Raw genomic sequence first — 13,711 nt, 5'->3', positions numbered from 1 at the left:
ATGCGCTCCAGGCCTCTCATTAACCCCTCCAAGCCCGGGGTGGCTGCCCTCAGCCCTGTGGCTGCCCCTCACGCGGCACATGGTGGAGAGCGGCTGCACAGCCGCTTCCACGGGGGTCAGTGATATTCTACCAACAGTGAGACCGAGGAGCAGAACCTCCGGGATCTCCCCCACCGCAGTGGGCCGTTAGACCCATTGGATTTAATGTAATATAATATAATAATAATAATCCTCGCATTTGATACAGCGCCCGATCGCGTCATCGAGACGTCTCAAAGCGCTTCACAGGAGACACCGCCACCTGGACGGACCGTGTATTTTGTGGACGGCCAAGTGCGCACAGCAGCGTCCCCCACACGCAGTCAGTCATTCACAGTGGTTCTCAGAGGAACAGGAGAAGGCCATTCAGCCCCTCGAGCCCGTTCCTCCATTCTAGTAGGTCGTGACTGCTCTGTACCTCGACTCCAGATTATCGACGACGCGATAAGGTGCTGCATCCAATCACAGAATTATACCGCGCAGAAGGAGGCCATTCGGCCCATCGTGCCTGTGCCGGCTCTTTGAAAAGAGCTTCCAAATCAACCCCACTCCCCCTCTCCCCCCCAACCACCCCCCGCGCTCTCCCCAATAGACCTGCAAACGTGCCCTCTAATGCAAAGATCATCAATAGATAAAAAAAGGGAACTGGACAAGTCGCTGCCAGTTCGAAGGACTTCGGGTAATTCGATTTAAAGACAGATATATCGAAGCAATCTTGTGTCGAAATGTGTGGCTCCCGAGAGGGAGCGACGAGCAGCTCCTGTGTGTGACTGTAACTATGTCACTCTCTCAACCACGACGTACGCAAACACGAGGCCCTGGGATTGTACTTCCAAACACAATGTATCCCGATGTTAGGTGTGGAGTTTAAACTGCATTGCAACAATATAAATTAATACAAAATTAAATATGATATAAATTATGGTATAACAATAACGGCTGTTTGTGGGGACGCTGCTGTGGGCCATTGGCTGTAATGCGAGGATTAACATTGCTGTGCATCAGATGTAAATGATTGCTATGTTCTTACGTTACAGCGCAGAAACAGGCCATTTGAACCCATTTAGTATCCGTAGCATTCAGCTCACACTGCGTAAAACATTGCAGTTTCAATAAGAAAGCAAGTCAAATATTTAGGGTCGCCTTATTATAATAATAACCCGAGCACACCACCAAATCATTTTATGTTAATTGAAATATTTTCCCCCCAAAATGTACCTGTGTATTACGGTATATATTTTCCGTTTAAGGGCCACATTTCACGCCTCTGCCTTTATTTTCTGGGTTTTTTTTTGAAAAAAGCGCGCACAATACACAATAAACAAACGGCGTGGCCACTCGGAGTAAATTTTAAGACGAGATGAAATTCAAATTCAAACAGCTGCTTTTTTAGTGTCCGTTTGTGTCTGTCACGTCCTGAAACAAGACAAGAGCAGCTTTTCATCATCTGTAAGGATAGAAACTCGCAGCTGTCAATTGGGGGTGGGGTGGGGGGAGAGAGAGAGAGAGAGAGAGGGTTGTGTACATTACTACGATTTTCCTTCAGAAATGTGGTTTGATTACAGAAAATGCATCAAAATAGGACGGATTCTGACACTAATATAATAATAATAATAATAATCCTTGCATTTGATATAGAGCTTTTCACGTCGGGAGGACGTCCCAAAGCGCTTCACAGAACACACTGTAAAGTGAATTGACTGTATATTTGTGGGCGAACGCGGCAGCCAATTGCGCACAGCAATGTCCCACAAACAGTCGTGGATTGAAAATGACCAATTTATTATTGTTTTTGGTTTTGGAGGATTATTATTAGGCTCTGTGTGGAGTAAGGAAACTTGCCCAAGGTTTCGCCCTCTGCCTGGAATTGAACTCAGGTCTCTCACTTGCAAAGCGAGTGCTCTAACCACTGAGCTACAGGACTCCTATATATAATCTATTATATTATATTATAATATATAATATAATCATCCTTGCATGCGATACAGCGCCTTATCAAGTCATTGGGACGTCTCAAAGCGCTTCACAGGATATACCGTAAAGTGGAGCGACTGTATGTGTTATGGGTGAAACGCGGCGGCTAATTGCGCACGACGGCGTCCCCGCAAACAGCCGTGGATTGAGTGACCACATTATAATAATTGTATTTGTTTGTTTTTGAAGGGATTACTGCGAGATAAGCAGAGGCACATGGCGTAAGCAAACTCGCCTAAGGTTTCATCCCACCCGGGAACCGAACCCGGGTCCCTCTCACTTGTGAGGCGAGTGCCATAACCAACGTGCTACAGGACTCCACTAAAATTAGTGCCTGTGACTCCTTAGCGGTCAGAGCTTTGGCTCAGTTCAGCAGCTTAACATTTCGATCCTGGCCGCTGTTTAGCAGGAAACCCTGACTGGGCACAATGCCCATCTTTATGACCGCAATTCCCCCCAAAAAGAAATTAAAATCAAAACTCGGTCCCAACAAAGAATTTGGAAAGTGAACGCAGAAAGGAAGTGTATGAATCCTGTAGCGGATTGGTTAGAGCGCTCGCCTGGCCAGCAAGAGGACCCGGGTTCAATTCCCGGGCAGAGTGGAACATATACAGTCAATTCACTTTACAGTATATTCTGTGTGTGTGTGTGTGAATAAATATTAGTATTACTAGTTAACTGGACCGAGCACGGAGATAGGGGTGCAGAGCAGAATTAATGGACTTTAAGCAAGAATGAAGAAAAAAATGGGTCTCCACTGAGTTTACGCGCGAAGCAAATGGTCAGGGGAAAAAAGTTAGCACAGACTTGATTTTTATCAAAGAACTGGCTAAATGGATAAAACATTCGAACAAGCCAAGTAAGTTGTGTCCTCTGGGCAAACCTTTTCAGTAATTTGTTTTTTCCTCAAAGAATTATGCTAAGGCTTATGAGGCACTGTTTATTTCTTCTAAGTACACATTTTATGCTCATTATCCTTTGCGTATAAAAGTGATCGAACACTCCCAGAAATGTGATGGCTCCTGACTTGCGGGGGGTGGGGGGCTTGAAACGCAAACCATCTTTTGAGTAGAATAATACAAGTTAGGAGTCTTGGTGGAATGGAGCTTCGCTAAATTGCCGGGAGCAAGTTTTGTGGAACATTTTGGAACCACGCAGTCTAAGCTGACACTCCGGGGTAGTGCTGGGGGCGGAGGGTGTCAGAGGTGCCGTCCTTCGGATGAGACGTTAAACCGAGGACCCGTCTGCCTTTTCAGGTGGACGTTAAAGATCCCGCGGCGCTATTCGAATAGAGAAAGGAGTTTCTCTCTCTCTCTTTCCTGGTGTCCTGGACAAAAAACACCCCAAATAAAATTGGTCACTCATTTCACTCCATGGCTGTTTGTCAGACACAGCTGTGCGTACCGAGTTACTGCATTTAGTCCACACACAAAAAAACAGTTTTTACAGTACAGTATGTCCTGTGAAGCCTTTTGAGACATCTCTTATTATTGCAAAAGGGATTAAGGGATATGGGGATAAGGCAGCGTCAGGTCATTAGCTGGAGTTAGATTAGAAGATCAGCCATGATTGAATGGCGGGGCAGGCTCGAAGGGCCGAATGGCCTCCTCCTGCTCCTACATGTTATGTTATCTCAATGACATGATAAAGCGCTCCATCAAATGCAAGGATTATTATGAATATCATTATTAGAGCAGTAAATAAGGTAAGGCTGAGCCTCAGTCCACAAGCGGAGCATATTATACACTCTAATTGGAGGGGAAACTGCATTGATGATCTATCCTTGTTACGTGTTCTCTGTTTGTCGTGGTACAAAGTTGAGCAAATGGCTGTTGAACTCTATGCTATAATGACTGTAAGTTGAGATTTGGCACGGCACCATGGTTAAGGCTGGAGTTCTGCTCAGTGGTTCACAACTCTGTCATTTCCAGCTTAGGGTTGGGGTTTGGTGTTAGCTGGAGCTGTCTTGGGGCTTGGATAACCATAACGCTGTAAAAATGACAAACCATTATCATATTTGTTCAGGGATTTCGCAAAACCTTTTGTATTGCGGCCCATTCCTGCAGCATTGAATAGTTTTTGAATGGGGGTAATCATTCCTTTAGAAAAATAATAATAATAAATTGGTCACTTCAATCCACGACTGTTTGTGGGGACGCTGCTGGGCGCAATTAGCTGCTGAGTTTCGCCCTCAAAATATACAGTCAATTCAGTTTACAACACGTTCTGTGGCGGTTTGGAGACGTCTCAACGACGTGATACGGCACTGTATCAAATGCAGGGATTATTATTGTTAATACTCTTTAAACATTGGTAACATTTCAATTCACTTTATACAGTATATTCTGTGAAGCGCTTTGAGATGTCTCGAAGACGTGATAAGGTGTTGGATCCAATGTCGGGATTATTTTATTACGTAACTGCAACGAAGTCGCGGTTCTTGAATATTTTTGAGTTTCAAAACTGAAGTCGTTAAAAAAGAACCCCTCAGTTTTGCGGCTCTTTCAAGCTCACGTAGGGCTTTCTCTAAAGAATCAAAATCTTGATAAATTCAGCGTTGCCTGATAATCCTGCTAAGTGGTTGCTCCGTACAGTATCTGATGAGTGCCGTCTTCTGTATGTTAGATATGCACCGTGTCATGAGGTGAGCTGTTTCTTCTGCAAAGTTGTTTTGAAACATCATTAAATCTCTCCTTTCATCTGTATCCAGTTTGCATAACAATTCCACTAATCAGTGTGGGTGGTGCGGCCAGACTGTATCTTTAACCAATAATAATAATAATAATCCTTGCATTTGATATAGCGCTTTTCACGTCAGGAGGACGTCCCAAAGCGCTTCACAGAACACACTGTAAAGTGAATTGACTGTATATTTGTGGGCGAACGCGGCAGCCAATTGCGCACAGCAATGTCCCACAAAGTGTCGTAGATTGAAAATGACCAATTTATTATTGTTTTTTTGGAGGGATTATTATTAGGCTCTGTGTGGAGTAAGGAAACTTGCCCGAGGTTTCGCCCTCTGCCTGGAATTGAACTCAGGTCTCTCGCTTGCAAAGAGGCTTGCTGTGTGCAATTGGCTACTGCGTTTCGCCCACAAAAGTCAATACAGTCAATTCGCTTTACGGTGAAGCTGTTTGAGACGTCTCGAAGACAGGATAGGGCGCTATATCAAATGCAAGGATTATTGTTATTATCTTTATTTAAATCTTCCGACAGAGGTTAGAGTGCTACCAACTGACCCCCAGCTGAGCGTGCGTGCTGGCCTGCGGTAGGGATTTAGTTCCTGATTGAGATGAATTGTGTTCAAGGTTTAATTGTTGGATGTTTCTTTTAGGTGGTCGACGAGACCGGAGGTGGCCAGCATTGAGCCCGTAAACCCAGACGACCGACAATGTTCACAAAGAGCTGTCGTCTTGGCCCGATCAACCCAGCCAACCCGCCTCACCAGTATTATATTTGCCGAAGAAATAGGTGTGTCTTTCTGAGTGAAACGAGACAAAACTCGTTTCTATCCATCGTGCCTGCTTTACTGATCAAACAGTGTAAATTCAGGATTGCCACCAGAAGGTGCTCAGAGGGAGGTTGGATTTTTATTTTACAAAGAGGGTGTTGGAATATACAACAACAGGACAACAACAACAAGATTCCATTTATAAAGCGCCTTTCACGTCAGGAGGACATCCCAAGGCGCTGCACAGTTGGGTCATGACCCGAGCATTGGGGGGGAATGGTCAGGGTGAGGGGAGGGAAGGGAGGGAGAGAGGAGGGGGGAAATGGTCAGGGTGAGGGGAGGGAAGGGAGGGAGCGAGGAGCGGGAAGATAGTCGAGAGGGGAGCTGAAGGAATATAGGATTTATTAACATTCGAATGGCTTTGAAGCTTAGTGTGAAACAGTATTTGAAGAGGAATTGGGGAAAAAAAGAGTGTGGGAGAAGAGCAGGGAATGGGTTGAGAGTAGAGAGCTCCAGTGGGGGAGTGAACACCAGCACAGACACGAGAGTAGAGAGCTCCAGTGGGGGAGTGAGCCCCAGCACAGACACGATGGGGAGAGAGAGCAGGGAATGGGGTTAGAGTAGAGAGCTCCGGTGGGGGAGTGAGCCCAGCACAGACACGATGGGGAGAGAGAGCAGGGAATGGGGTTAGAGTAGAGAGCTCCAGTGGGGGAGTGAGCCCCAACACAGACACCATGGGGAGAGAGAGGGCAGGGAATGGGGTTAGAGTAGAGAGCTCCAGTGGGGGAGTGAGCCCCAGCACAGACACGATGGGTCAAATGCTGCTTCTGTACTGTAAGCATTCATTCTAAATTATACATACAACTGGGATTCCTGTTTGTAATCAAAGATCTATTTAAAGTTGTTTTTGGTGCAGTTTAAACTTTTGTAGCTGCTTTCAGTCTGTGCAGTAAATAATACACAAAAATATTTGGATTTTTCCACTTATCACTTCTTCCTCTGGAACAATGTGGGCGGGTCACATTGATTGCATATCTCTCTGTGAGCTCTGCTGTTTGAACAGTCTTTAAGACTGTTCTGGAGACATCCAAGGTGACTTGCCCTCTGTCTATGTGCCACAGTTTTTGAATCGTCAACAACACCACCACCACCACCACCAAATTACAGTTGTGTAGCACCTTTCACATCGAGAGGACGGCCCAAGGCGCTGAACAGTCAGGGATTAGGATCTGAGCTGGGGGTTGGGATCAGGAGGGGTGGAGGGCAGCGAGGGTTAGGGTTAGGGGTAGGAGGGTCTTGAGACGGACCTTGATGGAGGCAAGGGAGGGAGCGAGGGAGGCAGGGAGGCGCAGGGACTGTGGGATGGAGTTCCAAAGGGTTGAGTTTTTTCACAGGGTTGAAACACTTGCCCTTCATGACACACTTGAAATTAGGAACTGAGAGTGTAGTGATTAGGAACTGTGGGTATGAATCTGCATCATATCTCTGTGTGGAACAACAGAGCAGTAATGTGCAACCTGAATATAAATGATTTGAGAACTTAGTAATACCCGATGCTGGTACTTAGCGATGAGGCTTGCTTTGATGCTTGTAAATTATAATTTACGCTTTTGAATTACTGACAGTGTTGGGAATTCTGCGCCGTAGCTGTACCTGTTAATACCTTCTAATTCTGAATTGCTCTCATTCATTCATCAGCCTCTCAGTCACTGAACTCCACATACAGATAGGAAATTATTTGCATAGGAAGAGCGTTGCTCTCCTTTGTGTAAGATGTCATTGCGACTTGCAATCTTCAGATCTATTTCTCTAAGCAGCTGAGTCATTTGTCCTTTTGTCTCAACCTGAAGGGGGTGGAATCCATTTATCTGTGTTAATGTAATGTGTTGCATACAGTAGATGCCCCAAATCTCTACTGCTTATCTGTGAGCCCCCTTATTCCCATATAGCGGAATCTCTTAGCATAGTGATTAGAGAAAGCGAGAGGAGCCGTGTTCGATTCCCGGCAGGGCGAAACCTTGCGCAAGTTTCCTTACTCCACACGCCTCTGTTTACCTAGCAGTCAGTAGGAAGCCGGCTGTTAGTCAATTGGCGGATTGCTTTCCAGGATAATAATCCCTTTTTTTAAAAAAAGTGGTTACTCAATCCATGAATGTTTGTGGGACATTGCTGTGCAATTGGCTGCCGTGTTTCACCCACAAATTATACAGTCAATTCACTTTACAGTGTAGTCTGTGAAGCGTTTTGAGACGTCTCTACACTCTTCGAAATCTCTCTATTTGTGGAAAATTCTCTCTCCTGACAAAGTAGCTGAGAACCTGCCAGGCTTTACTGAGCACCGGATGGCCTTAAAGACATTTCTGACACATGTGAGAGGTATATAAGGTACTGGATGGTTTGCCAAATTTCCCTGCAGACTGGTTACTCTGCTGTGATCAAGCTTAAAGGATAATCACCCAAGTTTTGCTCTTTCAAAATAAAGTGAGCGAAAGAGGATAAAAAACAATCCTCAAGTTTGATGTCGCGCCTTTCGTGTTGGAAAGACGTCTCGAAGCACCGTGCAGGATTTTACTGTGAGATTTTACCACACTATGAAGTGTAGTGACTGTGTATTTTTGTAGGCAAATAGCAAAGGTGGGAGACTTTTTAAGTAGATGATTGGCGGTTGCGAGTTGCTGACTGTCATTACAGGTGTTCCCTCTACAAAGGGTTTCAACCCAGACCACTTCCTGTCAACGAAAAGGATTTTCAGGGTTGTTAGACTTAGAGATGGAGACATCCAGAGATTCTCGTGGGAAGGTGTTTCATTCTACACTTATTGGGATGTCAGCACCTTGGGGCGTCCTCCTGACGTGCAAGGCGGTATCCAAGTGTAATTTGTTGTTGTTAATATTGACTACAATGCGTGATGATCAACTGAATGCACATGTGGGAGGTTTGCATATTTCTCGGTCTCCCTTTGTGTGAGAGAAATTAGCTGCAGCCATCGATTGAGCTCTATGACCATCGATAGGCTTTACAACGGGGGACATTTACGCAGAATCGATTAGCTTTCGTTGTTTTTTTTTTCCTGATTTAAGCACTTCTCTACATAACAGGGGTTTAGTATATTCCTCAGAATTTCAATTGATTTCCTTTTTTAGGCCGGATCTTGTAGTTTGCAAAGTGCCTGTGTTTTTGATTAACCGCTCTGGGAAAACATTTGCCTGTATCTCTCTTTCTGTCAAATAAATAATCCTTTGCATTTAACACATCGCCTACCAATCTCAAAAGCTCTCAAAGCACTTCCCTGCTAATTGCTGACAAGTGTAGTGACTGTGCATTTGTCTCCTTGTCCGTAGCAATTGGGCGAGTGCTCCGGTGCGATGCGATCGTCGACCTGATTAGCGAGATTCAGATCGTGTCCACGACACGGGAACTTTATTTGGAAGATTCTCCATTGAAATTGAGGGTCAGAGCATTGGACGCAGAAGGTAGGTTTGTGGTCGATGTGGATAATGCTGTTTTATCTTGTGCTGAACAGTAGAACCAGAGGGCACGACCTGCGATTGAAGGGCTGGGGGGGGACTTCAGAACAAATGTACTCAAACACTACTTCAGTGACCAAGCAGTAAATGTTTGGAACAGGTTCCCTGGGGAGACAGACAGACGGTGGAAGTAGAAAGTATTGTTTCTTTCAAGAATAAATGAGATCCATTTCTGTTAGAAAATCATATCTGGGGGATACAGTGTACAGTTTGGGACACGACATGTCAAGCGACTGCCAGGATGGTGGAAGACGAGCTGTATGGACCTTGGTCTTCTAATACTTATGGAAGCCCTGTGCAAATCCCAAAGCCAGCTTTCTTATGTCTCGTGAGAGTTGTTTTCATTTAAAACTGCCGTGACTTTTGTTTCAACAAAATCATCTTGTGATCCCTTGGCACATTTGGTCAGGACTGAAGATGGACTTGTTAAATGTTATTTTTGTGATGGTGCTTGTTAGGGTTTCCCCAATAGGAGCGAGTTTCGGGAAAAGTGCAATTTATGTTTGATCTGCTGCACAATGCACACTCCCATCAAGTGGTGGTGTGATTACACTGAGCCTATTTGAAGAACCTGTCGCTGAAGACTGGAAATGAGACGGCTTTCTTTCATATAAAAGAAATCAAATCCTTTTAAAGTGGATAAAATTTACTTTGAGCGAGTACAGGAGTAGGTCAGCTAGTGTTGGGAGAAACCGATTGATTGACAACTGTGCAGGCAGTGTGGCTATTAGATTCATCCTGTTTGGCCCAGGAGGGGAGTCAATGAGTTTGTGTTGGTTTTGCACTTCAGCAGGAACTACAGAGTTTTCCCTCTCTCTTACTGCATGCTTAATATTGTGAAATTGTTAACCTCTGTCTCGCTCGCACCCCCATTTTGATGCTTCCTCCCCTTTTTTAAAAAAAAATGATTGGCTTTATTGCATGGCCAGAAATGAAAGGCGATCGAAACTCTTTGAGATCATCGTGTCCCTTCGCCTTTGGGATAGATGATTACACTGAGTTGCTGTGGCCGCTCACTGACTTGTATGGGGGAGGGGTGGCGCCCCGTGCAAGATTATCGTGGATGAGGATTTGTTTAAGAATGAGGATCAGTCTCGTCGCTGCAAACAACAAGCTCTCGCTCTGGCTCTCTCAATGTCCTGATCTTCCACAGGTAACACCTTCAGCACACTGGCTGGATTGGGCTTCGAATGGAACCTGGTGAAGGACTCGCCAACGGTGGGCTACTCCGACTCTCACAATGCCCTCAGGTAGGCCACTGGCTGGGCTTCACAGAACGGGACATCGAGTCAAACCCCTTCCTCCTCTGCAAGCATTTACTTCATTTCCCCTGCCACTCTGCCCCCCACCCTCTGGAACTCCATCCCGCAGCCCCTTCCCCGGCCTCCTTCAAGACCCATCTTTCAAGACCCTTCTCTTCGACCGTGCTTTCAATCTCCCTCCACATTTACATTTCATGTGATGTGATCCCCAGATCATCTCAATTCAATGAAACTTTGTAAAGAACCATTTTCAAGTTGCCATTTTTGTGTCCAAAGGTCGGGCTGGCTCCATCGAATTAATGTTAGAGGAATGGGGCTGCGTCTCGGAACCTGACTCCAAGCTGGGGGGGAACGGAGGAGGGGACCATGAGCTCGGTCGAAGAGGACGGTCTTCAGTTGTGATCTAAAAGAGGGGCAGGACGGGGCAAGGTGGAGGAGGGATTGCGAGAGAGAGTTCCAAAGATTCAGGGTGTAGTGGCTAAAAGCGCGGCCATCAATGGTGGAGCGGAGGGAATGCGGGATGAACAGGGAGGTCAACAACAACATGTTGTGTTACAGGTTACTGAAGTTTTCCGAATCCACCTACACGCCCCCGGCATACATATCAGAGATGGAGAAACACGGCAAGCAGGGCGATACCATCCTGGTGTCGGGAATGAAAACAGGGAACTCAAAACTCAGGGGCCGAATCCAAGAGCCGATTTACAAGGTAAATGCTGTCGAGGTGTTGTGGAAATTAATGAGGGTTCTTTTTTTTTCCCCCAGAAGAGAGGGGGCATGAATGTCAGCACTGATGCCTATCCTGTCCTTACCTCCTCAATAACCTTGCATGTTTACCAGCAGGGGGCATCCAATAGTGGTGAGGAGTGGGACTTCTTCGCTTTCTTCACAAAAATGTGCGGTTGGCAGATTGTAAGGGATAGAAAGGGCATTTCACCTCTCTGTAAAACTCTCATCAGTGGATATTTACCGTGTTTTTAATCTCTCAATCCATTGCGCAAGAACGTTCCCGCTGCGGAGGTGCAGCTGCTCATTCTGGAGAACATTATGCTGAATCCCGCCCATGACATCTACCTGATGGTGGGCACCTCCATCCGCTACCAGGTGCAGAAGATAAAACAAGGGAAGATTACAGGTTTGTCTCTGGTAGATTTTGTCCTCCTCCTGTTCCTATTGTTCTCATGGATGACGCTCAGTGACAAAACACTGAAGGAACAGTTTTGCACGTACAGCATTGGAATAACCTGTAACTTTGACAGAGATAAACTGATCCATTTTCACCAACAATCAATTGTAGGGTTTGCCTAGTGCTTCCCTGTGTGTTATCGTAATTCTCCCAAGTCGCGCACTCTCCTGACTCCCGAGTTACCATGCCTCAACTTCCACATCGCGGTGACAGAACCCTGGAACTCGCTCCCCAACACTCGCCACCACAAGTCTGCGGCATCACCTTCACGTGGTTAATCTTTGCATTCGATACAGCGCCTTATCATGTAGTTGAGACGTCCCAAAGCGCTTCACAGGATACACTGTAAAGTGGATTAACTGTGTATTTCGTGGGTGAAACGTGGCAGCCAATTGAGCAGAGCAGCGTCCCCACAAACATTTGGAGATTGAGTGACCAATTTTTGGGGGGGGGATTGTTGGCCAGGACACCGGCGGAGAGAAAGTCCCTTTTCTTTTCGAATAGCGCCACGGGATCTTTAAAGTCCACCCGAGCAGGCAGACTGGGAGCTCAGTTTAACGTCTTGCCTGAAGGACGGAACTCTATGCTGGCAAAATTCTGGCACCTAACACTCCCCTAGAGAGTAAAAACAAATTGCTGTTTTATTACATCGCGTGTTAGCCAGACTCGTAAAGGCTCAAACGAGCACTGTGGGCACCCACCGCTCTATTCTTTCGGAAGCTATTCATCATTGTAACTGATCTGTACGGGCGATTTGTTTTCACGACAATTCCTCTCAACGGTATATTTTTAAACATGTGTATTCTTCATGCATTGTAGTGATTTAAAAAAAAAAAAAAATTGGTGCCATTGTAAAATTGGTAGAGTGTCCCGTAGTGTCGTGGTTACACGCCTCGTGGCTACGATTTCCGAGTGGGGCGAAATGTTAGGTGAGTTTCCTAACTCCACACACAAGCCTCTGTTTACGTAGCAGTTCGTAGGAACCTGGTTGTTAGTCAATTGGCAGAACGCTTTCTGGGGAGTAATAATCCCATCAGAAAAAAATCCACGTCTGTTTGTGCGCAATTGGCTGCCGCATTTCGCCGACAAAATACACAGTCAATTCAGTTTACAATATATTCTGTGGCGGTTTGGAGATGTCTCAACGACTTGATAAGGCACTGTATCAAATGCAAGGATTATTATTAGTAGTAGTAGTCTTTAAAAATTGATAACGTTTGTTTTGTGCTTCGAAAATCTTTGTGTTTTCCGCCCTCCCCTTTTTTAAGCACCAAAACTGTTTCCCTGTTCTTTTCTCTCCAGGAGTAGCGATGCCTTCGGATCAGTATGAATTAGAACTGCAAAACAGCGTAGTGAGCCCAGGGGGAGATGTAAATCAACCAGTGGGCAAGCTCAACACAGGAACGTCCACAGTAACCGCACTGCAGCAAGGGCAAACCAACCTGGTGCTCACACACAAGAGTATCCTTTTGCTGGTTTGCAAAATCATGATGATATCTACAACCGGGTTCAGGTCCACATTGTCCTGTGATAATTTGGGGCCTGGAAGGGTTCGGTGGGGTGGGGGTGGTGGGGCGTTTCCCAATCCAAGGGACAACCTTTGTTCCCAAGTGGAATGCGCTCGGTCTGTTAATGGGGGGAGAAGGCCTAACCTCGCTCAACAACCGTGATAAAAAGTGAGGCTGGAAAGGAGGAGGCTGCTTGAGAGCAAAGCCAAGTCTAGAGGTAACCAACGTGCTGAAAGTCAAAAGTTTGTTTTAGGAGCAATCGCAACACTTGTTAAGTTTATTTTGTGGGCTTGGAATCATAATTAACTCTTAACTCTGGATGTGGGAATTGGCAACACGTTGGTTAATGTCGCCCCAAGTAGGAAGCGCCCAATTTCCAGCAACATCAACCTGGGAAATGTATTCGTTTGCAATAGGATTGATGTATTGTTATTAAACTCCCTCTTTGCTTGTTGTGTATCAGTTGTGGCCACACTGGAAACATCCTCACTGTCTCCGTTGGCAAAGTGTCACCCGCACCCTTTCTGCAAATGTCAAACCAGCTCATGGATAAAGTGCGCCTTTCAATATTGAACTACACGGTTGTGCGTGGAATTATTATTTGGGGATTGGATAGAAACGCTAGAGGCTAGAAGCTGTCTGCGTTCATATATTTTCTAATGCTCAACATTGATTAGTTCATGCTTTTCACATGTTCAAAAATGGTACAAATTCCGACATCGAACGACATTTGAGCTCTTGGATCTTAATTTTCTTTTTAAACG

General features: G+C 45.6%; 1 protein-coding gene across 1 annotated transcript in view; it reads left to right on the top strand.

Moving 5' to 3' along the window:
• Positions 1-13,711, top strand: part of nup210 (nucleoporin 210) — a 45,794-nt gene continuing 32,083 nt past the window's right edge. Inside the window, exons 1-8 of the mRNA XM_007903395.2 lie at positions 1-115; positions 4,639-4,657; positions 5,348-5,484; positions 8,806-8,937; positions 10,145-10,241; positions 10,812-10,962; positions 11,256-11,388; positions 12,742-12,900. Of these exons, the coding sequence (XP_007901586.2) occupies positions 1-115; positions 4,639-4,657; positions 5,348-5,484; positions 8,806-8,937; positions 10,145-10,241; positions 10,812-10,962; positions 11,256-11,388; positions 12,742-12,900 (943 nt within the window). The remainder of the gene's footprint in view (positions 116-4,638; positions 4,658-5,347; positions 5,485-8,805; positions 8,938-10,144; positions 10,242-10,811; positions 10,963-11,255; positions 11,389-12,741; positions 12,901-13,711) is intronic.

This window comes from Callorhinchus milii, unplaced genomic scaffold (assembly GCF_018977255.1).
Source record: "Callorhinchus milii isolate IMCB2004 unplaced genomic scaffold, IMCB_Cmil_1.0 Scaffold12, whole genome shotgun sequence".
NCBI lineage: Eukaryota > Metazoa > Chordata > Chondrichthyes > Chimaeriformes > Callorhinchidae > Callorhinchus > Callorhinchus milii.
This window is presented reverse-complemented; position numbering and strand designations above follow the sequence as displayed.